General features: G+C 55.1%; 1 protein-coding gene across 3 annotated transcripts in view; it reads left to right on the forward strand.

The window, feature by feature from the left end:
• The first annotated feature begins 1,169 nt into the window (after nucleotides 1–1,169).
• KCNN4 (potassium calcium-activated channel subfamily N member 4) overlaps nucleotides 1,170–23,513 on the forward strand; it is a 100,592-nt gene continuing 78,248 nt past the window's right edge. The window contains exons 1-2 of one of the 3 annotated variants that reach the window (XM_075606388.1): nucleotides 1,170–1,234; nucleotides 3,464–3,637. In XM_075606388.1, the coding sequence (XP_075462503.1) occupies nucleotides 3,596–3,637 (42 nt within the window). In that variant the 5' untranslated portion in view covers nucleotides 1,170–1,234; nucleotides 3,464–3,595. Of the gene's footprint in view, nucleotides 1,235–3,304; nucleotides 3,638–23,513 lie in introns of those variants that run through there. The other 2 variants (XM_075606386.1, XM_075606385.1) reach the window with 2 other exon arrangements.

Here is a 23,513-nt window from a genome sequence, read left to right on the forward strand (position 1 = left end):
GGACAGAGAGAGGGGGGGACAGAGAGAGAGGGGGGGGACAGAGAGAGAGGGGGGACAGAGAGAGAAGGGGGGACAGAGACAGAGAGGGGGGGCAGAGAAAGAGACGGGGAGAGAGAGGGGGGGACAGAGTGAGAGGGGGGGGACAGAGTGAGAGGGGGGGACAGAGTGAGAGGGGGGGACAGAGTGAGAGGGGGGACAGAGAGAGGGGGGGACAGAGAGAGAGGGGGGGGGACAGAGAGAGAGGGGGGACAGAGAGAGAAGGGGGGACAGAGACAGAGAGGGGGGCAGAGAGAGAGGGGGGACAGAGAGAGAGAGGGGGGAGAGAGAGAGAGGGGGGGGAGAGAGAGGGGGGGGGAGAGGGGGGGAGAGAGAGGGGGGGAGAGAGATGGGGAGAGAGAGGGGGGGCGAGAGAGGGGGGAAAGAGAGACGGGGGAGAGAGAGGGGGGAGAGAGAGGGGGGAGAGAGAGGGGGGGACAGAGTGAGAGGGGGGGGACAGAGTGAGAGGGGGGGGACAGAGTGAGAGGGGGGGGACAGAGTGAGAGGGGGGGACAGAGTGACAGGGGGGACAGAGAGAGAGGGGGGACAGAGAGAGAGGGGGGGACAGAGAGAGAGAGAGGGGGGCAGAGTGAGAGGGGGGGACAGAGTGAGAGGGGGGGACAGAGTGAGAGGGGGGACAGTGAGAGGGGGGGACAGAGTGAGAGGGGGGGGCAGAGTGAGAGGGGGGACAGAGAGAGGGGGGGGGACAGAGAGAGAGGGGGGGGACAGAGAGAGAGGGGGGACAGAGAGAGAAGGGGGGACAGAGACAGAGAGGGGGGCAGAGAGAGAGGGGGGGACAGAGAGAGAGAGAGGGGGGGCAGAGAGAGAGGGGGGGACAGAGAGAGAGAGGGGGGAGGGAGAGAGGGGAGGGAGGGAGAAAAGAGACAGTGAGGTGAAGAGAAGTTGAGATAGGGAGAGCAAGAGAAAGAGATGTAGAAAGAGAGAAAGAGAAAGGGAGAGAAATAGGGAAGGTTAAGAGAAGTTGAGAGACAGAGAAACAGAGAGATACAGAGGAAGAGAGAAACAGGGAAGGTGAAGAGACGTTGACAGAGAGGGAGGGGAGAGATAGCGGAGAGCTGATGGAAAGGGAAGGAGGAGAGAGAGTGACTAGGAGGAGAGAGAGTGACTAGGCGGAGAGAGAGTGACTAAGAGCAGAAAGCAGCAGTAAGAAATTAAAGAGTGAGAGAGAACACGGGAGGTCAGTGGGAAGAAAGTGAGAAGTGACCGAGGGAGCTGAGAACTACTGCTCCCCTCAGTGCTGCTGCTCCCCCTCCTCAGTGCTGCTGCTCCCCCCTCCTCAGTGCTGCTGCTCCCCTCCCCAGTGCTACTGCTCCCCTCCCCAGTGCTGCTGCTCCCCTCCTCAGTGCTGCGGCTCCCCCATCCTCAGTGCTGCTGCTCCCCCCTCCTCAGTGCTGTTGCTCCCCTTCCCCAGTGCTGCTGCTCCCCTCCCCCAGTGCTGCTGCTCCCCCCTCCCCAGTGCTGCTGCTCCCCCTCCTCAGTGCTGCTCCCCCCCTCCCCAGTGCTGCTCCCCTCCTCCCCAGTGCTGATCCCCTCCTCAGTGCTGCTGCTCCTCTCCCCAGTGCTGCTGCTCCCCTCCCCAGTGCTGCTGCTCCCCCTCCCCAGTGCTGCTCCCCTCCCCAGTGCTGCTCCCCTCCTCAGTGCTGTTGCTCCCCTCCCCCCAGTGCTGCTGCTCCCCTCCCCAGTGCTGCTGCTCCCCCCTCCCCAGTGCTGCTGCTCCCCCCCTCCCCAGTGCTGCTGCTCCCCCCCTCCCCAGTGCTGCTGCTCCCCTCCTCAGGGCTGCTCCCCTTCCCCAGTGCTGATCCCCCTCCTCAGTGCTGCTGCTCCCCTCCTCAGTGCTGCTGCTCCCCCTCCCCAGTGCTGCTGCTCCCCCTCCTCAGTGCTGCTCTCCTCCCCAGTGCTGCTGCTCCCCTCCCAGTGCTGCTGCTCCCCTCCCCAGTGCTGCTGCTCCCTCCCCAGTGCTGCTGCTCCCCTCCTCAGTGCTGCTGCTCCCCCTCCCCAGTGCTGCTCCCCTCCCCAGTGCTGCTCCCCTCCTCAGTGCTGCTGCTCCCCCTCTCAGTGCTGTTGCTCCCCTCCCCAGTGCTGCTGCTCCCCTCCCCAGTGCTGCTGCTTCCCTCCCCAGTGCTGCTGCTCCCCCCCTCCCCAGTGCTGCTGCTCCCCTCCTCAGGCTGCTCCCTCCTCAGTGCTGCTCCCCTTCCCCAGTGCTGCTCCCCTTCCCCAGTGCTGCTCCCCCTCCTCAGTGCTGCTGCCTCCCCTCCTCAGTGCTGCTGCTCCCCCTCTCCCTAGTGCTGCTGCTCCGCCCTCCTCAGTGCTGCTGCTCCCCTCCCCAGTGCTGCTGCTCCCCTCCCCAGTGCTGCTGCTTCCCTCCCCAGTGCTGCTGCTTCCCCCCTCCCCAGTGCTGCTGCTCCCCTCCTCAGGGCTGCTCCCCTTCCCCAGTGCTGATCCCCCTCCTCAGTGCTGCTGCTCCCCTCCTCAGTGCTGCTGCTCCCCCTCCCCAGTGCTGCTGCTCCCCCTCCTCAGTGCTGCTCTCCTCCCCAGTGCTGCTGCTCCCCTCCCCAGTGCTGCTGCTCCCCTCCCCCAGTGCTTCTGCTCCCCTCCTCAGTGCTGCTGCTCCCCTCCCCAGTGCTGCTGCTCCCCTCCCCAGTGCTGCTCCCCTCCTCAGTGCTGCTGCTCCCCCCTCAGTGCCTGTTGCTCCCCTCCCCAGTGCTGCTGCTCCCCTCCCCAGTGCTGCTGCTTCCCTCCCCAGTGCTGCTGCTCCCCCCCCTCCCCAGTGCTGCTGCTCCCCTCCTCAGGGCTGCTCCCCTCCTCAGTGCTGCTCCCCCTTCCCCAGTGCTGCTCCCCTTCCCCAGTGCTGCTCCCCCTCCTCAGTGCTGCTGCTCCCCTCCTCAGTGCTGCTGCTCCCCCTCCCTAGTGCTGCTGCTCCCCCTCCTCAGTGCTGCTGCTCCCCTCCCCAGTGCTGCTGCTCCCCCTCCCCAGTGCTGCTCCCCTCCTCAGTGCTGCTGCTCCCCTCCTCAGTGCTGCTGCTCCCCCTCCTCAGTGCTGCTGCTCCCCCTCCCCAGTGCTGCTGCTCCCCCTCCTCAGTGCTGCTCTTCTCCCCAGTGCTGCTCCCCTCCCCAGTGCTGCTGCTCCCCTCCCCAGTGCTGCTGCTCCCCCCTCCCCACCGCGTCCCGGCAGCAGGAACACAGGAAGCCGCGGCTTCCTCTGCTGTCTCTGGGAGCCGGGCCCGGGGGGGGGGGGGGGGGGGGGTGAGGGCTGGGCCGGGGCTCCGGAGGCGCTGCCAGCGGCGCACATGGGGAGGCCGGCTTGCCGCTGTTTACAGCATGCCTTCCTGCGTCCCGGGGGAGCCCAGCGTCCCCGCGGCGACATGCAGACCAAGGAGCTCTGCGACATCTCCATCCTCACCTCCCAGCCCCAGGCAGGAGCCGGCCGGGAGCGCCCCGGGGAGAACCTGCGCAAGCTGAGGAAGAGGCAGGCGCTAGTGCTGCGCAAGAAGAAGCTGTCCGCCTGGGCGCTGCTGCTGGCGCTGCTGGGGATCTTCCTCATGGTCTTACACACAGAGCTGCTCTGGTTCGGGACCTGTCAGGTAAGCACCTCACACAGGTGACTGAGCACCTCACACATAACCTGAGCACCTCACACAGGTAACCTGAGCACCTCACACAGGTGACTGAGCACCTCACACAGGTAACCTGAGCACCTCACACAGGTAACTCACACAGGTAACCTGAGCACCTCACACAGGTAACTGAGCACCTTACACAGGTAACCTGAGCACCTCACACAGGTAACCTGAGCACCTCACACAGGTAACCTGAGCACCTCACACAGGTGACTGAGCACCTCACACAGGTAACTCACACAGGTAACCTGAGCACCTCACACAGGTAACTGAGCACCCCACATAGGTAACCTGAACACCTCACTCAGGTACCTGAGCACCTCACTCAGTTAACCTGAGCACCTCACACAGGTAACCTGAACATCTCACACAGGTGACTGAGCACCTCACACAGGTAACCTGAGCACCTTACACAGGTAGCTCACACAGGTAACCTGAGCACCTCACATAGGTAACCTGAACACCTCACACAGGTAACCTGAGTACCTCACACAGGTAACCTGAGTACCTCACACAGGTAACCTGAGCACCTCACACAGGTGACTGAGCACCTTACACAGGTAACTCACACAGGTAACCTGAACACCTCACACAGGTAACCTGAGCACATAACACAGGTAACCTGAGCACCTCACACAGGTGACTGAGCACCTTACACAGGTAACCTGAGCACCTTACACCGGTAACTCACACAGGTAACCTGAACACCTCACACAGGTAACCTGAACACCTCACTCAGGTAACTGAGCACCCCACACAGGTAACCTGAACACCTCACTCAGGTAACCTGAGCGCCCCACACAGGTAACCTGAGCACCCCACACAGGTAACCTGAACACCTCACTCAGGTAACTGAGCACCCCACACAGGTAACCTGAACACCTCACTCAGGTAACTGAGCACCCCACACAGGTAACCTGAACACCTCACAAAGGTAACCTGAACACCTCACACAGGTAACCTGAACCACCTCACACAGGTAACCTGAGCAAACCCACACAGGTAACCTGAGCACCTCACACAGGTAACTGAGCACCTCACACAGGTAAACCTGAACACCTCATACAGGTAACTGAGCACCTCACACAGGTAACCCTGAACGCCTCACACAGGTAACTGAGCACCCCACACAGGTAACTCGAGCACCTCAAACAGGTGACCCGAGCACCTCACACAGGTGACCCGAGCCCCTCACACAGGTAACCCGAGCACCTCACACAGGTGACCCGAACACCTCACCACAGGTAAACCTGAGCACCTCAGACAGGTAACCTGAACACCCAAAAGGGGCATGTACAACAGGGCAAAGATACAGCGCAGGATTGGGCTAAGAGAAGGGATCCCGTTGAGGTGGTTAGTTGACATCAGAGTTTAGTAACTGTCTGCCCCCTTATTATAGAACCTGAGACCTGAACTGGGGGGGCTGCTATTCTCTAGAGACCCTTCAACCCCCCCCCCCCCCCGCTGGTTATAGACAGGAACATGCGCAAACTTCTATACTTAGATGCTGATGCGTAAAGGCTGCTAGTACCAGTGTCAGTGCTAGTACCAGTACCAATGTCAGTGCCAGTGCTAGTACCAGTACCAATGTCAGTGCCAGTGCTAGTACCAGTACCAATGTCAGTGCCAGTGCTAGTAACCAGTACCAATACCAGTATCAATGTCAGTGCCAGTGCCAAACTAGGGGTACTTTACAGGAACAAATCCTCCCTAAGTCTCCTGGTCAGAAAGCGTATCGCACAGCAGATGCTAATGCCAATTATCGACTATGGAGACATAGTATATGGCTCGGCACCTCAAACCCACCTTAACAAACTTGACACCCCTCTACAATTCAATTTGTCGATTTTGTTCTCCAATGCAACTACAACACACATCACTGCGAAATGCTCAAAGAACTAGATTGGTCATCACTCGAGTCTAGGCGCAAACTTCACCTTTCCTGTCTTGCCTTCAAATTCTTTATGGGCAAGCTACCCAGCTACCTGAACAAGCTCCTCACCCCTACCACATACAAGCACCTATCACCTGAGATCAGACTCCAAAAGACTATTCATGGTCCCAAGGCTCAACAAAGTATCCGGACGTTACTCCCTTCTCTTACCGTGCACCCCAAAACTGGAACAACCTACCAGAGACTCTCACATCCACCACCAGTTTAAGTTTTTTCAAACCTAAGGCTGTCTCACATTTTAATCTGCTCTGTAACTGTTACATACGCCTATAATATACATCTTCTCTAACTGTGCATGCAATGTCTTGTATATAATGTATACCCTGCTCATTTATGTAACTGTATTTGTAACCATGTATTATTTGTTTTATTCTGTGCCGGGACATACTTGAAAACGAGGGGTAACTCTCAATGTATTACTTCCTGGTAAAATATTTAATAAATAAATAATAAATAGTGCTAGTACCAGTGTCAGTGCGAGTCACTGTGCCAGTACCAGTGCCAGTGCTAGCGACTGTGGCCAGTACCAGTGTCCGTGCTAGTGACTGTGCCAGTACCAGTGTCTGTGCTAGTGCCAGTACCAGTTCCAGTGCCAGTGCCAGTACCAGTGCGAGTGCTATTGCCAGTGCCAGTACCAGTGCCAGTGCCAGTACCAGTGCCAGTGTCTGTGCTAGTACCAGTGCCAGTGTCTGTGCCAGTACCAGTGCTAGTGTCAGTGCCAGTGCTAGTACCAGTGCCAGTGCTAGTACAAGTGTTTGTGCTAGTACCAGTGCGAGTACTAGTACCAGTGTCTGTGCCAGTGCGAGTGCCAGTGCTAGTACCAGTGTCAGTGCCAGTGCGAGTGCTAGTACCAGTGTCAGTGCTAGTACCAGTGTCAGTGCGAGTGCTAGTACCAGTGTAGTACCAGTACCAGTGCGAGTGCTATTGCCAGTGCTAGTACCAGTGCCAGTGCTAGTACCAGTGCCAGTGCTAGTACCAGTGCCAGTGCCAGTGCGAGTGCTAGTACCAGTGCCAGTGCCAGTGCTAGTACCAGTGCTAGTACCAGTGTCAGTGCCAGTGCGAGTGCTAGTACCATTGCCAGTTCGAGTGCTAGTACCAGTGCCAGTGCGAGTGCCAGTACCATTGCCAGTTTGAGTGCTAGTACCAGTGCCAGTGCGAGTGCTATTGCCAATGCCAGTGCGAGTGCTAGTGCCAGTGCGAGTGCTAGTGTCAGTGCTAGTGTCAGTGCTAGTACCAGTGTCAGTGTGAGTGCTAGTACCAGTGTCAGTGCCAGTGCTAGTACCAGTGCCAGTGCGAGTGCTATTGCCAGTGTCAGTGCTAGTACCAGTGTCAGTGCTAGTACCAGTGTCAGTGCCAGTGCGAGTGCTAGTTCCAGTGTCAGTGCGAGTGCTAGTACCAGTGCGAGTGTCAGTGCCAGTGCGAGTGCTAGTACCAGTGTCAGTGCCAGTGCGAGTGCTAGTACCAGTGCCAGTGCGAGTGCTAGTACCAGTGTCAGTGCGAGTGCTAGTACCAGTGTCAGTGCGAGTGCTAGTACCAGTGCGAGTGCTAGTACCAGTGTCAGTGCCAGTGTGAGTGCTAGTACCAGTGTCAGTGCCAGTACTAGTGTGAGTGCTAGTACCAGTACCATACCAGTGCGAGTGTCAGTGTCAGTGCCAGTGTGAGCTGGGCTGCCCCAGCTATACACCTGTATGGGACCAGGGCTGCCCCAGCTATACACCTGTATGGGACCAGGGCTGCCCCAGCTATACACCTGTATGGGACCAGGGCTGCCCCAGCTATACACCTGTATGGGACCAGGGCTGCCCCAGCTATACACCTGTGTTGGACCAGGGCTGCCCCAGCTATACACCTGTATGGGACCAGGGCTGCCCCAGCTATACACCTGTGTTGGACCAGGGCTGCCCCAGCTATACACCTGTATGGGACCAGGGCTGCCCCAGCTATACACCTGTATAGGACCAGGGCTGCCCCAGCTATACACCTGTATAGGACCAGGGCTGCCCCAGCTATACACCTGTATGGGACCAGAGCTGCCCCAGCTATACACCTGTATGGGACCAGGGCTGCCCCAGCTATACACCTGTATGGGACCAGGGCTGCCCCAGCTATACACCTGTATGGGACCAGGGCTGCCCCAGCTATACACCTGTATGGGACCAGGGCTGCCCCAGCTATACACCTGTATGGGACCAGGGCTGCCCCAGCTATACACCTGTATGGGACCAGGGCTGCCCCAGCTATACACCTGTATAGGACCAGGGCTGCCCCAGCTATACACCTGTATGGGACCAGGGCTGCCCCAGCTATACACCTGTATGGGACCAGGGCTGCCCCAGCTATACACCTGTATAGGACCAGGGCTGCCCCAGCTATACACCTGTATGGGACCAGGGCTGCCCCAGCTATACACCTGTATGGGACCAGGGCTGCCCCAGCTATACACCTGTATGGGACCAGGGCTGCCCCAGCTATACACCTGTATGGGACCAGGGCTGCCAGACTTGACCTCTCTGCTCAGAGTCAGGATTTGACGCCCTGGTCGTTCGGAGATTTGTGAGGTCTGGAAGAACTCGTGTGCAGAAACAGCACAGGGGTCTATTCACTAACGTCTGCCGGCTGCAAAAGCAGGAGAGAAGTGGTGCAAAAGCAGGAGAGAAGTGGTGCAAAAGCAGGACAGAAGTGGTGCAAAAAAACCAGCGCAAAAAACAAAACTATAACAAGCCGTATTTATCACAGACAAGGAATCCCTGGGAAAGTAATGGGAGTTTTTGCTTTGCTAAATAGAGCACCAATCTAACGCCAGTCCTCAAGGGCCACCAACAGGTCAGGTTTTAAGGCTATCCTTGCTTCAGCACAGGTTGCTGAATCAGTCCCAGCTTCAGCACAGGTGGCTCAATCAGTCTCTGCTTCAGCACAGGTGGCTCAATCAGGGGCTCAGTCGAAGACTGAGTCCCTGATTGAGCCACCTGTGCTGAAGCTGGGATATCATTAAAACCTGACCTGTTGGTGGCCCTGTAGGAATGGAGTTGCCCAGCCCTGCGCTAAGAGTTGTTACATTGAATGATTAGTCGTGATCCGCAGCGCGCTGCAGCGAGCCGGGGAACGCGACGGCGCCCTGCTGGAAAGCGAATAACTGGAGACGGGCGAGATATGGGGGCGCGGATCTGACGGTTCCTTTGGATTTCCGCCAATCCGTCTCAGAAAAGGGGCGACGTGTCTTTTTGGGATTTCTTCTTTTTATTTCCGCCGATCCGCGAATTCCGCGCATCCGCCTGTATCCGGCGGCGGCGGCGCGTGGCTTTATCCGCGCGGGAGAATTCCGCGCATCCGCCTGTATCCGGCGGCGGCGCGAGGCTTTATCCGCGCGGGAGAATTCCGCGCATCCGCCTGTATCCTGCGGCGGCGCGAGGCTTTATCCGCGCGGGAGAATTCCGCGCATCCGCCTGTATCCGGCGGCGGCGCGAGGCTTTATCCGCGCGGGAGAATTCCGCGCATCCGCCTGTATCCTGCGGCGGCGCGAGGCTTTATCCGCGCGGGGAGAATTCCGCGCATCCGCCTGTATCCTGCGGCGGCGCGAGGCTTTATCCACGCGGGAGAATTCCGCGCATCCGCCTGTATCCGGCGGCGGCGCGAGGCTTTATCCGCGCGGGAGAATTCCGCGCATCCGCCTGTATCCTGCGGCGGCGGCGCGTGGCTTTATCCGCGCGGGAGAATTCCGCGCATCCGCTTGTATCCGGCGGCGGCGGCGCGTGGCTTTATCCGCGCGGGAGAATGCCGCCAAACGGATTGTGGCCGTTCCGCCGTCTCTGCTAATAACCTTCTCCCCTCTCTTGTTCTTTTTCTCTCCCTCGCCGCTCTCGGGCCGTTCCCCCTCTCTTCTCTCTCGCACGCTTTCTCTCCCTCGCCCTCTCGGGCCGTTCCCCCTCTCTTCTCTCTCGCACGCTTTCTCTCCCTCTCTTCTCTCTCGCACGCTTTCTCTCCCTTGCCCTCTCGGGCCGTTCCCCCTCTCTTCTCTCTCGCACGCTTTCTCTCCCTCGCCGCTCTCGGGCCGTTCCCCCTCTCTTCTCTCTCGCACGCTTTCTCTCCCTCTCTTCTCTCTCGCACGCTTTCTCTCCCTTGCCCTCTCGGGCCGTTCCCCCTCTCTTCTCTCTCGCACGCTTTCTCTCCCTCTCTTCTCTCTCGCACGCTTTCTCTCCCTCTCTTCTCTCTCGCACGCTTTCTCTCCCTCTCTTCTCTCTCGCACGCTTTCTCTCCCTCTCTTCTCTCTCGCACGCTTTCTCTTCCTCTCTTCTCTCTCGCACGCTTTCTCTCCCTTGCCCTCTCGGGCCGTTCCCCCTCTCTTCTCCCTTGCACGCTTTCTCTCCCTCTCTTCTCACTCGCACGCTTTCTCTCCCTCTCCTCTCTCGCACGCTTTCTCTCCCTCGCCGCTCACGCCATTCCCCCTCTCTTCTCTCTCGCACGTTTTCTCTCCCTTGCCCTCTCGGACCGTTCCCCCTCACTTCTCTCTTGCACGCTTTCTCTCCCTTGCTTCTCTCTCGCACACTTTCTCTCCCTCGCCACTCACGCCATTCCCCCCTCTCTTCTCTCTCGCACGTTTTCTCTCCCTTGCCCTCTCGGGCCGTTCCCCCTCTCTTCTCTCTCGCACGCTTTCTCTCCCTTGCCCTCTCGGGCCGTTCCCCCCTCTCTTCTCTCTCGCACGTGTTCTCTCCCTCGCCGCTCTCGGGCCGTTCCCCCTCTCTTCTCTCTCGCACGCTTTCTCTCCCTCTCTTCTCACTCGCACGCTTTCTCTCCCTCTCTTCTCTCTCGCACGTTTTCTCTCCCTTGCCCTCTCGGGCCGTTCCCCCTCTCTCTCTCTCGCACGCTTTCTCTCCCTCTCTTCTCTCTCGCACGTTTTCTCTCCCTTGCCCTCTCGGGCCGTTCCCCCTCTCTTCTCTCTCGCACGCTTTCTCTCCCTCGCCGCTCACGCCATTCCCCCCTCTCTTCTCTCTCGCACGCTTTCTCTCCCTTGCCCTCTCGGGCCATTCCCCCCTCTCTTCTCTCTCGCACGTTTTCTCTCCCTCGCCGCTCACGCCATTCCCCCCTCTCTTCTCTCTCGCACGCTTTCTCTCCCTTGCCCTCTCGGGCCGTTCCCCCCTCTCTTCTCTCTCGCACGTGTTCTCTCCCTCGCCGCTCTCGGGCCGTTCCCCCTCTCTTCTCTCTCGCACGCTTTCTCTCCCTCTCTTCTCTCTCGCACGCTTTCTCTCCCTCTCTTCTCTCTCGCACGCTTTCTCTCCCTCTCTTCTCTCTCGCACGCTTTCTCTCCCTCTCTTCTCTCTCGCACGCTTTCTCTCCCTCTCTTCTCTCTCGCACGCTTTCTCTCCCTCGCCCTCTCGGGCCGTTCCCCCTCTCTTCTCTCTCGCACGCTTTCTCTCCCTCGCCGCTCTTGGGCCGTTCCCCCTCTCTTCTCTCTCGCACGCTTTCTCTCCCTCTCTTCTCACTCGCACGCTTTCTCTCCCTCTCTTCTCTCTCGCACGCTTTCTCTCCCTTGCCCTCTCGGGCCGTTCCCCCTCTCTTCTCTCTTGCACGCTTTCTCTCCCTCTCTTCTCACTCGCACGCTTTCTCTCCCTCTCCTCTCTCGCACGCTTTCTCTCCCTCGCCGCTCACGCCATTCCCCCTCTCTTCTCTCTCGCACGTTTTCTCTCCCTTGCCCTCTCGGACCGTTCCCCCTCACTTCTCTCTTGCACGCTTTCTCTCCCTTGCTTCTCTCTCGCACACTTTCTCTCCCTCGCCACTCACGCCATTCCCCCCTCTCTTCTCTCTCGCACGTTTTCTCTCCCTTGCCCTCTCGGGCCGTTCCCCCTCTCTTCTCTCTCGCACGCTTTCTCTCCCTTGCCCTCTCGGGCCGTCCCCCCTCTCTTCTCTCTCGCACGTGTTCTCTCCCTCGCCGCTCTCGGGCCGTTCCCCCTCTCTTCTCTCTCGCACGCTTTCTCTCCCTCTCTCGCACGTTTTCTCTCCCTTGCCCTCTCGGGCCGTTCCCCCTCTCTTCTCTCTCGCACGCTTTCTCTCCCTCTCTTCTCACTCGCACGCTTTCTCTCCCTCTCTTCTCTCTCGCACGTTTTCTCTCCCTTGCCCTCTCGGGCCGTTCCCCCTCTCTTCTCTCTCGCACGCTTTCTCTCCCTCTCTTCTCTCTCGCACGTTTTCTCTCCCTTGCCCTCTCGGGCCGTTCCCCCTCTCTTCTCTCTCGCACGCTTTCTCTCCCTCGCCGCTCACGCCATTCCCCCCTCTCTTCTCTCTCGCACGCTTTCTCTCCCTTGCCCTCTCGGGCCATTCCCCCCTCTCTTCTCTCTCGCACGTTTTCTCTCCCTCGCCGCTCACGCCATTCCCCCCTCTCTTCTCTCTCGCACGCTTTCTCTCCCTTGCCCTCTCGGGCCGTTCCCCCCTCTCTTCTCTCTCGCACGTGTTCTCTCACTCGCCGCTCTCGGGCCGTTCCCCCTCTCTTCTCTCTCGCACGCTTTCTCTCCCTCTCTTCTCTCTCGCACGTTTTCTCTCCCTTGCCCTCTCGGGCCGTTCCCCCTCTCTTCTCTCTTGCACGCTTTCTCTCCCTCTCTCGCACGCTTTCTCTCCCTCTCTTCTCTCTCGCACGTTTTCTCTCCCTTGCCCTCTCGGGCCGTTCCCCCTCTCTTCTCTCTCGAACGCTTTCTCTCCCTCTCTTCTCTCTCGCACGTTTTCTCTCCCTTGCCCTCTCGGGCCGTTCCCCCTCTCTTCTCTCTCGCACGCTTTCTCTCCCTCTCTTCTCTCTCGCACGCTTTCTCTCCCTCTCTTCTCTCTCGCATGTTTTCTCTCCCTTGCCCTCTCGGGCCGTTCCCCCTCTCTTCTCTCTCGCACGTTTTCTCTCCCTTGCCCTCTCGGGCCGTTCCCCCTCTCTTCTCTCTCGCACGCTTTCTCTCCCTTTCCTCTCTCGCACGTTTTCTCTCCCTTGCCCTCTCGGGCCGTTCCCCCTCTCTTCTCTCTCGCACGCTTTCTCTCCCTTGCCCTCTCGGGCCGTTCCCCCCTCTCTTCTCTCTCGCACGTGTTCTCTCCCTCGCCGCTCTCGGGCCGTTCCCCCTCTCTTCTCTCTCGCACGCTTTCTCTCCCTCTCTTCTCTCTCGCACGCTTTCTCTCCCTCGCCCTCTCGGGCCGTTCCCCCTCTCTTCTCTCTCGCACGCTTTCTCTCCCTCGCCCTCTCGGGCCGTCCCCCTCTCTTCTCTCTCGCACGCTTTCTCTCCCTCGCCGCTCTCTGGCCGTTCTCCCTCTCTTCTCTCTCGCACGTCTTCTCTCCCTTGCCCTCTCTGGCCGTTCTCCCTCTCTTCTCTCTCGCACGTCTTCTCTCCCTTGCCCTCTCGGGCCGTTCCCCCTCTCTTCTCTCTCGCACACTTTCTCTCCCTCTCTTCTCTCTCGCACGCTTTCTCCCCCTCTCTTCTCTCTCGCACGCTTTCTCTCCCTCTCTTCTCTCTCGCACGCTTTCTCTCCCTTGCCCTCTCGGGCCGTTCCCCCTCTCTTCTCTCTCGCACGCTTTCTCTCCCTCTCTTCTCTCTCGCACGCTTTCTCCCCCTCTCTTCTCTCTCGCACGCTTTCTCTCCCTCGCCCTCTCGGGCCGTTCCCCCTCTCTTCTCTCTCGCACGCTTTCTCTCCCTTGCCCTCTCGGGCCGTTCCCCCCTCTCTTCCTCTCGCACGCTTTCTCTCCCTCTCTTCTCTCTCGCACGTTTTCTCTCCCTTGCCCTCTCGGGCCGTTCCCCCCTCTCTTCCTCTCGCACGCTTTCTCTCCCTTGCCCTCTCGGGCCGTTCCCCCCTCTCTTCCTCTCGCACACTTTCTCTCCCTGCCTTTGCAGCGGTGCCAGCTTCCACGCTGGCGCGGGCGCTTGGAACAATGGGGGCACAATTAGTTCCTGTTGCTGTTGTTAGAAAGCTATTTGTGGCTGGGGAGGGGGGGGGGCAGGGAAGAGGTTAATAACCGCACGTGAAAGCATGGCAATGTGCACTGTGTATTACTGCCGACCTGTGTATAGGAACTTCCTCCACCTGCACCAGGTAAAGGAAAAACCCTACTGATCTCAACGGGACTTTTCTTTTCTTTGACACATAAGATGCAGATTTTTTGCCCCAGAATTGCCCCACTTTTGCCTTGATTTCCAGGCCTCAGCCGCAAAACTAGCGGAAAACCCCAGTACAAAGAATGGCGCGGGATTTATCCAACGGAAGGAAAACTGAAATTATTAGCAACGGAATTCCTTGGTTTTGATCAACATTGCGCTGTTTTTTGTTTTGAAATAAATTAAATAAATAGAAGTTTTTTCTTTGATATATCCGGGGCAGTTGGTTTTTGCCCCCCATAATTGCCCCGCTTTTGCCTCGATACACAACCTGAGCGGGCTGATTCTATAAAGTCTTCGGAGCGAGTAGATTTAGCCCATAAGGCCGGGCTCTCAACTGCAATCTTCAAAAAACCCCGTCCCCAACAGGCAAGGGTTTAAGGATATCCCTGCTTCAGCACAAGTGGCTCCATTGGTACCTGCTTCAGCACAGGTAGCTCAATCAATCCCTGCTTCAGCACACGTGGCTCACTTCGACTGAGCCACTGATTGTGCCACCTGTGCTGAAGCTGAGATATCCTTAAAACCTGACCTGTTGCGGGGTCCTGAGGAGTGGGGTTGAGCTCCCGGCTCTAAGACAGAGGTGGGTTAACGTACAGAAAGTCTGTTCTGCGCAGGGCTCGCTTTTCTGTTTGCGCAAATGTATCAGAGCGTTTCCTATACTCATTGCAATTTATTGGCCAGAGACGTTAACGCCAACTTCTTCCCTCTTACTGTCACCGCCCAAATCACAGGGGGCGCCTACGGGGCAAGCCCCGGGAGCAAAGACCGTGATACAATGATGCAAAGAGACACGAGAGAAAAATGACGCAATTTGCGTTTACTGGGCCCCCCGGTTTGACATGGATACGCCCCCTCGGAGGAGCCAGATTACCCGCTCCCCTAAAGCATAAACTGAGCAGGCGACCGGGGTTACCGACATTAATACGATCGCCGGGAGTCATCACAGCGCGATCCGCGCTAGTAAAGACGAGGGCAGGTATCGCCGAGATAGCGCGTGTCGCGGTTTGATGACTCAGCCGTCAGTGATGTTTGAGGACGCATGTTTGAAATGTCTCCATATGGGCCATTTTTATGGCAAAAACCTCGACTCCGTCTCCCAGCCGCAAAACCGCCGCAAAACGGAGCCCGTTATTCGCACCCTTTTCCGTGAGATTCGTCGTTTCCTCCTCCCCAGTAAATCAGGCGCTGTTTAGTTTCATTATTGCCCAGTTTGGCAGTTCATTCTCTTCACCACGATTTAAAGGGTTAAAAGTATATACAGTGTGACCTCTTTATTAAACTGTCCTGGCTGTAACAGTGAGATCAGACTAATCTGGGGGATCTGACGAGATGATTACTATTATTAGGGTTATTATTACAGTATTATTCTACGATAATGTGTGCTAATTGGTTTGTACAGCATACGAATGCCAGCAGGTAGTCTGGGCCCGGTGCCGGCTCCTTGGGGCGAGTCACATAATCGCCCTGTGCCTCAGGCGACAGAAACATAGAGTGTAAGCTCACATGGGCAGGGGCGGTGTGTGTAACATTCCTACGTGCTGCGCACCGCGCGCTGTAACCGTGACGTGCTGCGAGTCCCATCAGGAGAAAAGCGCGATGTGAAATAAGGTTATTATATTATTATTATTATGTGTTTTACTGATGATGGCTCCGTAATCACATCTTGGTAAAGATCCTTGTGTGGGCTGCTCGCCACCTAGTACCAAACGTGTGCTGCTTGGGCCAATATTTACTCGCCCGGGGGTTAAATCCACTCGCCCGGGGCGAGCAAATGTATAGGTTTGTCGAACACTGTATATATATATATATATATATATATATATATATATATATATATAGATATATATATATATATGAAAACCAACACAGAAAAAAGAATCCCCTGATAGCACTCTAGCATACAAAAGTAACGAAATGTATTAATCACAAATAAACATACATGAAACATACATAGGTTAAAAAGGGAGCGGTGGTGCCCTGCCTGCTGTGAGATAGTGTTATAACTCCTTAAAGACAAACATAACAAGCTGAAATAGGCTGTTACTAAATCTGAATAAGTCTAAAGGGAGAACATGTTGCTGAACTGTAATGTGGAAACGTGTAGTAAGAAGCTGGTACTATATGCTCAGCAGATGGAATAGCTGCACCAGAAAATAACGAGTGTAGAAGCCACCCAATGTTTGCCTCTAACAACTCAGACCGGCCCGGTCAGTAACTACTGAAAAAACAACCCCTATAGAGAGTCAGTGTGTGTATAGCAGCAATAATATGCAGTAGATAGAATAGGTGAAATTTGGCGCACACAGAGGTTGGCTGATTGACAGATGATATGCAACAAAGTCCAAATATGGTGCAAAAGATACTTAGCATAAGTCCAGCAGTAAAACATGTCCACAGCCAAGAAGAGTGCTATCAGGGGAAGAAGCGTGCTATCAGGGGAAGAAGCGTGCTATCAGGGGAAGAAGAGTGCTATCAGGGGAAGAAGCGTGCTATCAGGGGAAGAAGCGTGCTATCAGGGGAAGAAGCGTGCTATCAGGGGAAGAAGCGTGCTATCAGGGGAAGAAGCGTGCTATCAGGGGAAGAAGAGTGCTATCAGGGGAAGAAGCGTGCTATCAGGGGAAGAAGAGTGCTATCAGGGGAAGAAGCGTGCTATCAGGGGAAGAAGCGTGCTATCAGGGGAAGAAGCGTGCTATCAGGGGAAGAAGCGTGCTATCAGGGGAAGAAGCGTGCTATCAGGGGAAGAAGCGTGCTATCAGGGGAAGAAGCGTGCTATCAGGGGAAGAAGCGTGCTATCAGGGGAAGAAGCGTGCTATCAGGGGAAGAAGAGTGCTATCAGGGGAAGAAGCGTGCTATCAGGGGAAGAAGCGTGCTATCAGGGGAAGAAGAGTGCTATCAGGGGAAGAAGCGTGCTATCAGGGGAAGAAGCGTGCTATCAGGGGAAGAAGAGTGCTATCAGGGGAAGAAGCGTGCTATCAGGGGAAGAAGCGTGCTATCAGGGGAAGAAGCGTGCTATCAGGGGAAGAAGCGTGCTATCAGGGGAAGAAGAGTGCTATCAGGGGAAGAAGCGTGCTATCAGGGGAAGAAGCGTGCTATCAGGGGAAGAAGAGTGCTATCAGGGGAAGAAGAGTGCTATCAGGGGAAGAAGCGTGCTATCAGGGGAAGAAGCGTGCTATCAGGGGAAGAAGCGTGCTATCAGGGGAAGAAGAGTGCTATCAGGGGAAGAAGCGTGCTATCAGGGGAAGAAGCGTGCTATCAGGGGAAGAAGCGTGCTATCAGGGGAAGAAGCGTGCTATCAGGGGAAGAAGAGTGCTATCAGGGGAAGAAGCGTGCTATTAGGGGAAGAAGCGTGCTATCAGGGGAAGAAGCGTGCTATCAGGGGAAGAAGAGTGCTATCAGGGGAAGAAGCGTGCTATCAGGGGAAGAAGCGTGCTATCAGGGGAAGAAGCGTGCTATCAGGGGAAGAAGAGTGCTATCAGGGGAAGAAGAGTGCTATCAGGGGAAGAAGCGTGCTATCAGGGGAAGAAGCGTGCTATCAGGGGAAGAAGCGTGCTATCAGGGGAAGAAGCGTGCTATCAGGGGAAGAAGAGTGCTATCAGGGGAAGAAGCGTGCTATCAGGGGAAGAAGAGTGCTATCAGGGGAAGAAGCGTGCTATCAGGGGAAGAAGCGTGCTATCAGGGGAAGAAGAGTGCTATCAGGGGAAGAAGCGTGCTATCAGGGGAAGAAGCGTGCTATCAGGGGAAGAAGAGTGCTATCAGGGGAAGAAGCGTGCTATCAGGGGAAGAAGCGTGCTATCAGGGGAAGAAGCGTGCTATCAGGGGAAGAAGCGTGCTATCAGGGGAAGAAGAGTGCTATCAGGGGAAGAAGCGTGCTATCAGGGGAAGAAGCGTGCTATCAGGGGAAGAAGAGTGCTATCAGGGGAAGAAGAGTGCTATCAGGGGAAGAAGCGTGCTATCAGGGGAAGAAGCGTGCTATCAGGGGAAGAAGCGTGCTATCAGGGGAAGAAGAGTGCTATCAGGGGAAGAAGCGTGCTATCAGGGGAAGAAGCGTGCTATCAGGGGAAGAAGCGTGCTATCAGGGGAAGAAGCGTGCTATCAGGGGAAGAAGAGTGCTATCAGGGGAAGAAGCGTGCTATTAGGGGAAGAAGCGTGCTATCAGGGGAAGAAGCGTGCTATCAGGGGAAGAAGAGTGCTATCAGGGGAAGAAGCGTGCTATCAGGGGAAGAAGCGTGCTATCAGGGGAAGAAGCGTGCTATCAGGGGAAGAAGAGTGCTATCAGGGGAAGAAGAGTGCTATCAGGGGAAGAAGCGTGCTATCAGGGGAAGAAGCGTGCTATCAGGGGAAGAAGCGTGCTATCAGGGGAAGAAGAGTGCTATCAGGGGAAGAAGCGTGCTATCAGGGGAAGAAGCGTGCTATCAGGGGAAGAAGCGTGCTATCAGGGGAAGAAGAGTGCTATCAGGGGAAGAAGAGTGCTATCAGGGGAAGAAGCGTGCTATCAGGGGAAGAAGCGTGCTATCAGGGGAAGAAGCGTGCTATCGGGAAGAAGAGTGCTATCAGGGGAAGAAGCGTGCTATCAGGGGAATAAGCGTGCTATCAGGGGAATAAGCGTGCTATCAGGGGAAGAAGAGTGCTATTAGGGTTTCATATTATTCCCATGTTATTCCCAGCCCCAGCACCGCTAGTGGTGTTATTTTTACACCTCATTGAACTGGTTTTAGCACAGTTTATTTATATAGGTCTGTTGCAGGCTTCTCTGTGTGTCATATATATATATATATATATATTTGGATATTTGGATATTTTCGAGAGCTCTCAAGCAGTTGGGCCATTGAGAATTTGTGAGAGCCTGATCTGTGTTGTTGTTCACAATAAATACACCAACAGTGGACAAAACAAGAACAATTCACCCCTAGTTTTAACGGCTGACAAACAGTCTGATCGCCAAAAGACAGGGAAACGGGCAAAATAAATATCTTAAAATGTGTAACTGTTTCACATCGCCGTTATTGGACGTATTAACCCTCTTGCTGCCACAGGGCCACACCTCATGGTTCTGCATGAGTTAATCATGCCACGTCCCCCCCCTTCACCCCCCCCCCCTCCATTCTCCTGGAGAGGAGCCGCTCCTGTAACGGCTGATAGCATTGTAATCGCTGTGCGCAGAACACAAACAGTCTTATCACGAAAGAAAGGGCTGAGGAGCACCAGAAACTGTGGTTACTGCGAGACACATTTCATGGTTCAGCGCGGGTTTCAAATCCGTATCCTTGTCTGATTTGTTTCCCAGTAAGCACCAACTACAGTTATCCCAGGGGGGGGGGGTCAACTTCCGTCCTCAAGCCCCCCCTCCTAACAGGTCAAGTTTTCTGGATATCCCTGCTTCAGCACAGGGTGGCTCAATCACTCTCAGCTTCAGCACAGGTGGCTCAATCAGAGGCTCAGTCTTCGACTGAGCCTCTGATTGAGCCACCTGTGCTGAAGCTGGGATATCCTGAAAACCTGGGCAACCGAGCGTTCTGACTATCTTTACCTAATCTCTTTGCTGACCAAACTGTTGCAATATGTAGAGCAGCGGGTGGGCGACTGCACTCCTCGGGGGGACACCAACAGGTCAAGTGTTCTGGATATCCCTGATTCAGCACAGGTGGCTCAATCAGGAGCGCAGTGGAAGGCCTGTGCTGAAAGCAGGGGTGTGTGGCCCGTGTGGGCGAGAGATGCCCACCCCTGCTGTAGGCAGCCAGTATTTTTCCGTTCTGCTGCTATGTTTGGCAGCATATTGGGGCAATAATGGTTACATGGCATTCCAAGGAAAAGAGAAACTGACTCATTTATTCACCGGAACGCCACAAAGTTGAATATTAACTTCAGAGAGCAATTTAACCTTTTCAGAGGAAGCCGATTACACTGATTACATTGTTTCAAAAGAAATGTTTCTTTTTTTCCCAGTCTGTGGGACTTGTCCGGGAAAAACAATGTACTGTACTCTACCTGTACGGATCCAGTCTGGTTTGCTAAATGTCCGGCACTGTTTGCCTTCCTGTATCAGCCTTAGTTTGACCAGTGGTTCTTACGTAGATGTCCAGGATAATTCAGGGGAGCTCAACCCCTGTCCTCAAGCCCCCCCAACTGGTCAGGTTTTCAGGATATCACAGCTTCAGCACAGGGGGCTCAATGAGTCCCAGCTTCAGCACAGGGGGCTCAATCAGTCCCAGCTTCAGCACAGGTGGCTCAATCAGTCCCTGCTTCAGCACAGGTCTTCGACTGCGCCTCTGAATGAGCCACCTGTGCTGCATCTGGGATATCCGGAAAACCTGACCTGTTGGGGGGCTTCAGGACAGGAGTTGAGCCCCCCTGAACTAAAGTGTAGTTACTGGGTGAAAGCGACGATGCCCCCTGCTCTCCCCTGAGATAGGACCACTATGGATGTATAAATTCACAGAAATCCGGAATAACTGCACAAAGCGTATAACAGGCGTGGAGATATCGCCCAGCGCTGCCTCGCGTGTACCACGGAAACGGAGAACTCTGCTACATCCCACTGAAACAATAAAGAGTTTTTTTATTTGATACAGTTAGGATTTGTCTTCTCCCAGAAATGCCCCAGCTTTGTCTTGATGCCCCGGGGAGATTTATCAACGTAAAGAACGTGCAAATGGAAGTTTGTTTTGACGCTTTTTGCTCCATTTCCTGCTCGCGTTTGCATCAAATGTATCGATGTGTTTCTTGCGTGTGACGCAGTGTTGGCCAAAGAAGTTTACACCTCTGAGCTGCGGGTTTTTGTGACGCAAACGCAAAGGGCGCAGAGTTTGATGCATCTCATTATAATCTGTGCGCCATGTAACTCCTCCCTAACCCCTCACCTCTTCCTCACATCTCCCTCTCCCCTCCCTTCGTCCTTCGTCCTTCATCCCCCCTCACCCCCTCTCTCCTCCCTCACCCTTCCCTATCTCCTCCCTAATCCCCCCTCACCCCCGTCACCTCTCCTTCATCCCCCCTCACCCCTCTCTCTCCTCCCTCACTCTTCCCTATCTCCTCCCTAATCCCCCCTCACCCCCGTCACCTCTCCATCCCCCCTCACCCCCTCTCTCCTCCCTCACTCTTCCCTATCCCCTCCCTAATCCCCCCTCACCCCCGTCACCTCTCCTTCATCCCTCCCTCTCTTCTCCCTCGTCCCCCCTCACCCCTCTCTCTTCTCCCTCTCTCAAAATGATGCAAGTTGTTTCAATTGTGTCCTAAATTAACCCTGCTATAGACTCCTATGAACAAGAATTAGCGCAGAATAAATCAGTCTTGCAGTTAATTGGGGTGGCTCATACTGTACCCCCAGATTAAAGGAGCAAGCTCACCCAGTCCCCATCACAGTCATACTGTATCTATCGGCAGGGGGGCTAAATTTTAGTCCTGAAGACCCCCCAACAACTCAGGTTTTCAAAATATCCCAGCTTCAGCACAGGTGGCTGTGACGGTGAAGGGGTAACCAGGCCATCAATAAAGGAATTATGCCCGGCTGGTTACCTCTGAGCCCTGTTTCAGGGTTTGGAGTGTCAGCTCTTCAACCTATGTATTGTGCCTGCAATGAATGTGATGAAAGGTTCATATAAAAATCACCGGGCCATTTAAATCACCCTTTTTATGAACGTTGCTATCACGATATCAGAAAGCCTTTATTACCTGTCACAGCAAAATTCACAAAACAGGTGATAAGCCGGGAATCCTCTGAAAAGGCCTTACCCGGCGAGTTGTATCTGCTGCAGAGAGAGCTGCTTTGAGAGAGCCGTCTCCCCCTGTGCAAATATCGCCCGAAATGCATGTGTATACATTTTAATTTTGTTAATAGTTTAGATGCGCAGGGGGTCTCCTGAGCTGAACTGCATTGGTTTCAGCCTCAGGGACCCCCTACTTCCCAAGATACAGGCCCCGCTATGGGGTGCTGGTATCTCCTATGCATTTTATTCCCAGTAGGGGGTCCCTGAGGCTATCCGCTATGGTAATGAAGTTTACTGTAAATGCATTTTTATTGCACAGGATTCATGCCAGGGGTCTCCGGTGCTAATATTAATGGATATCAGCTGCAGAGATTCCCGGCATCAATCCTATGCAGGAAAAATGCATTTTTTTTTCGAAGTCCCATCTCGCCGCTTCTCTGCAGGTTTCCAACACCTTTAAGCCAACTTTTTCTGGCGTGAGGATTTTGTGATAAAATCACCATTCTAGAGCGGTGATAGGCGTTCATAGCCAAATCACTGCTACAAGAATTGAGCGAGTTTATGAACATGCCGAAATGTGGCGATAAGTGGCTTATCTCTGCTGCCTCAGTGATTTTTTTTATGAGCAATTTTTTGGGACGATTCAGTCTTTTTTTGCCCACTTATCACTGCTTACTGAATAGCAGTAGGCATTTTGGGCGATAAGTGCTCGATAAGTGGCTTATGAACATTTACTGCATAGGCCCCTTTATGTGTATTTTACCTTTCCAGGAGATGCTCAGGCTAGGAGTTTCAGGGGGGAACATGCGGTAAAAGTGTTGTCAGATTGTGTCTAGGTAGAAAGGGTCCAGAGGTGCTGGTTACCCCAAAAATGTATCAGGGAATCAGGTCAGAATCCCAGGGACATATCGACACATCACTCCGGTCAAAATCCTCCCTTAAAAACAGTTACGCGACTCACCGCCAGGTTTCCCTGCTTCAGCACAGACCAGAAAGGTAAATGAGGGCATAGGGATTTATGTATCCCGGGTACAGTCAAGGTTCCCTAAATTAGTGAGTGTCCCCAAGTAAATGCCCAGGTACCCCCGAATCAGTATAGAGGTTCTGGGGGGTTTCTCCAACTGTATATTAAGTTGCGAGAGGTTTTATGAAACCTAAGTCCTAGTTTCAGTACAGAAAAGAGTTACAGCTCTGGGAGTGCAGCTAAGGGAAGGAGATACAGGGAAGGAGATACAGCTCTGGGATTGCAGCTAAGGGAAGGAGTTACAGCTCTGGGAGTGCAGCTAAGGGAAGGAGATACAGCTCTGGGAGTGCAGCTAAGGGAAGGAGATACAGCTCTGGGAGTGCAGCTAAGGGAAGGAGATACAGCTCTGGGATTGCAGCTAAGGGAAGGAGTTACAGCTCTGGGAGTGCAGCTAAGGGAAGGAGTTACAGCTCTGGGAGTGCAGCTAAGGGAAGGAGTTACAGCTCTGGGAGTGCAGCTAAGGGAAGGAGATACAGCTCTGGGAGTGCAGCTAAGGGAAGGAGATACAGCTCTGGGATTGCAGCTAAGGGAAGGAGATACAGCTCTGGGATTGCAGCTAAGGGAAGGAGATACAGCTCTGGGAGTGCAGCTAAGGGAAGGAGATACAGCTCTGGGAGTGCAGCTAAGGGAAGGAGATACAGCTCTGGGAGTGCAGCTAAGGGAAGGAGTTACAGCTCTGGGAGTGCAGCTAAGGGAAGGAGATACAGCTCTGGGAGTGCAGCTAAGGGAAGGAGTTACAGGTCTGGGATTGCAGCTAAGGGAAGGAGTTACAGCTCTGGGATTGCAGCTAAGGGAAGGAGTTACAGCTCTGGGAGTGCAGCTAAGGGAAGGAGTTACAGCTCTGGGATTGCAGCTAAGGGAAGGAGTTACAGCTCTGGGAGTGCAGCTAAGGGAAGGAGATACAGCTCTGGGAGTGCAGCTAAGGGAAGGAGATACAGCTCTGGGAGTGCAGCTAAGGGAAGGAGATACAGCTCTGGGAGTGCAGCTAAGGGAAGGAGATACAGCTCTGGGAGTGCAGCTAAGGGAAGGAGTTACAGCTCTGGGAGTG

This window comes from Ascaphus truei, chromosome 6, assembly GCF_040206685.1.
Source record: "Ascaphus truei isolate aAscTru1 chromosome 6, aAscTru1.hap1, whole genome shotgun sequence".
Classification (NCBI taxonomy): domain Eukaryota; kingdom Metazoa; phylum Chordata; class Amphibia; order Anura; family Ascaphidae; genus Ascaphus; species Ascaphus truei.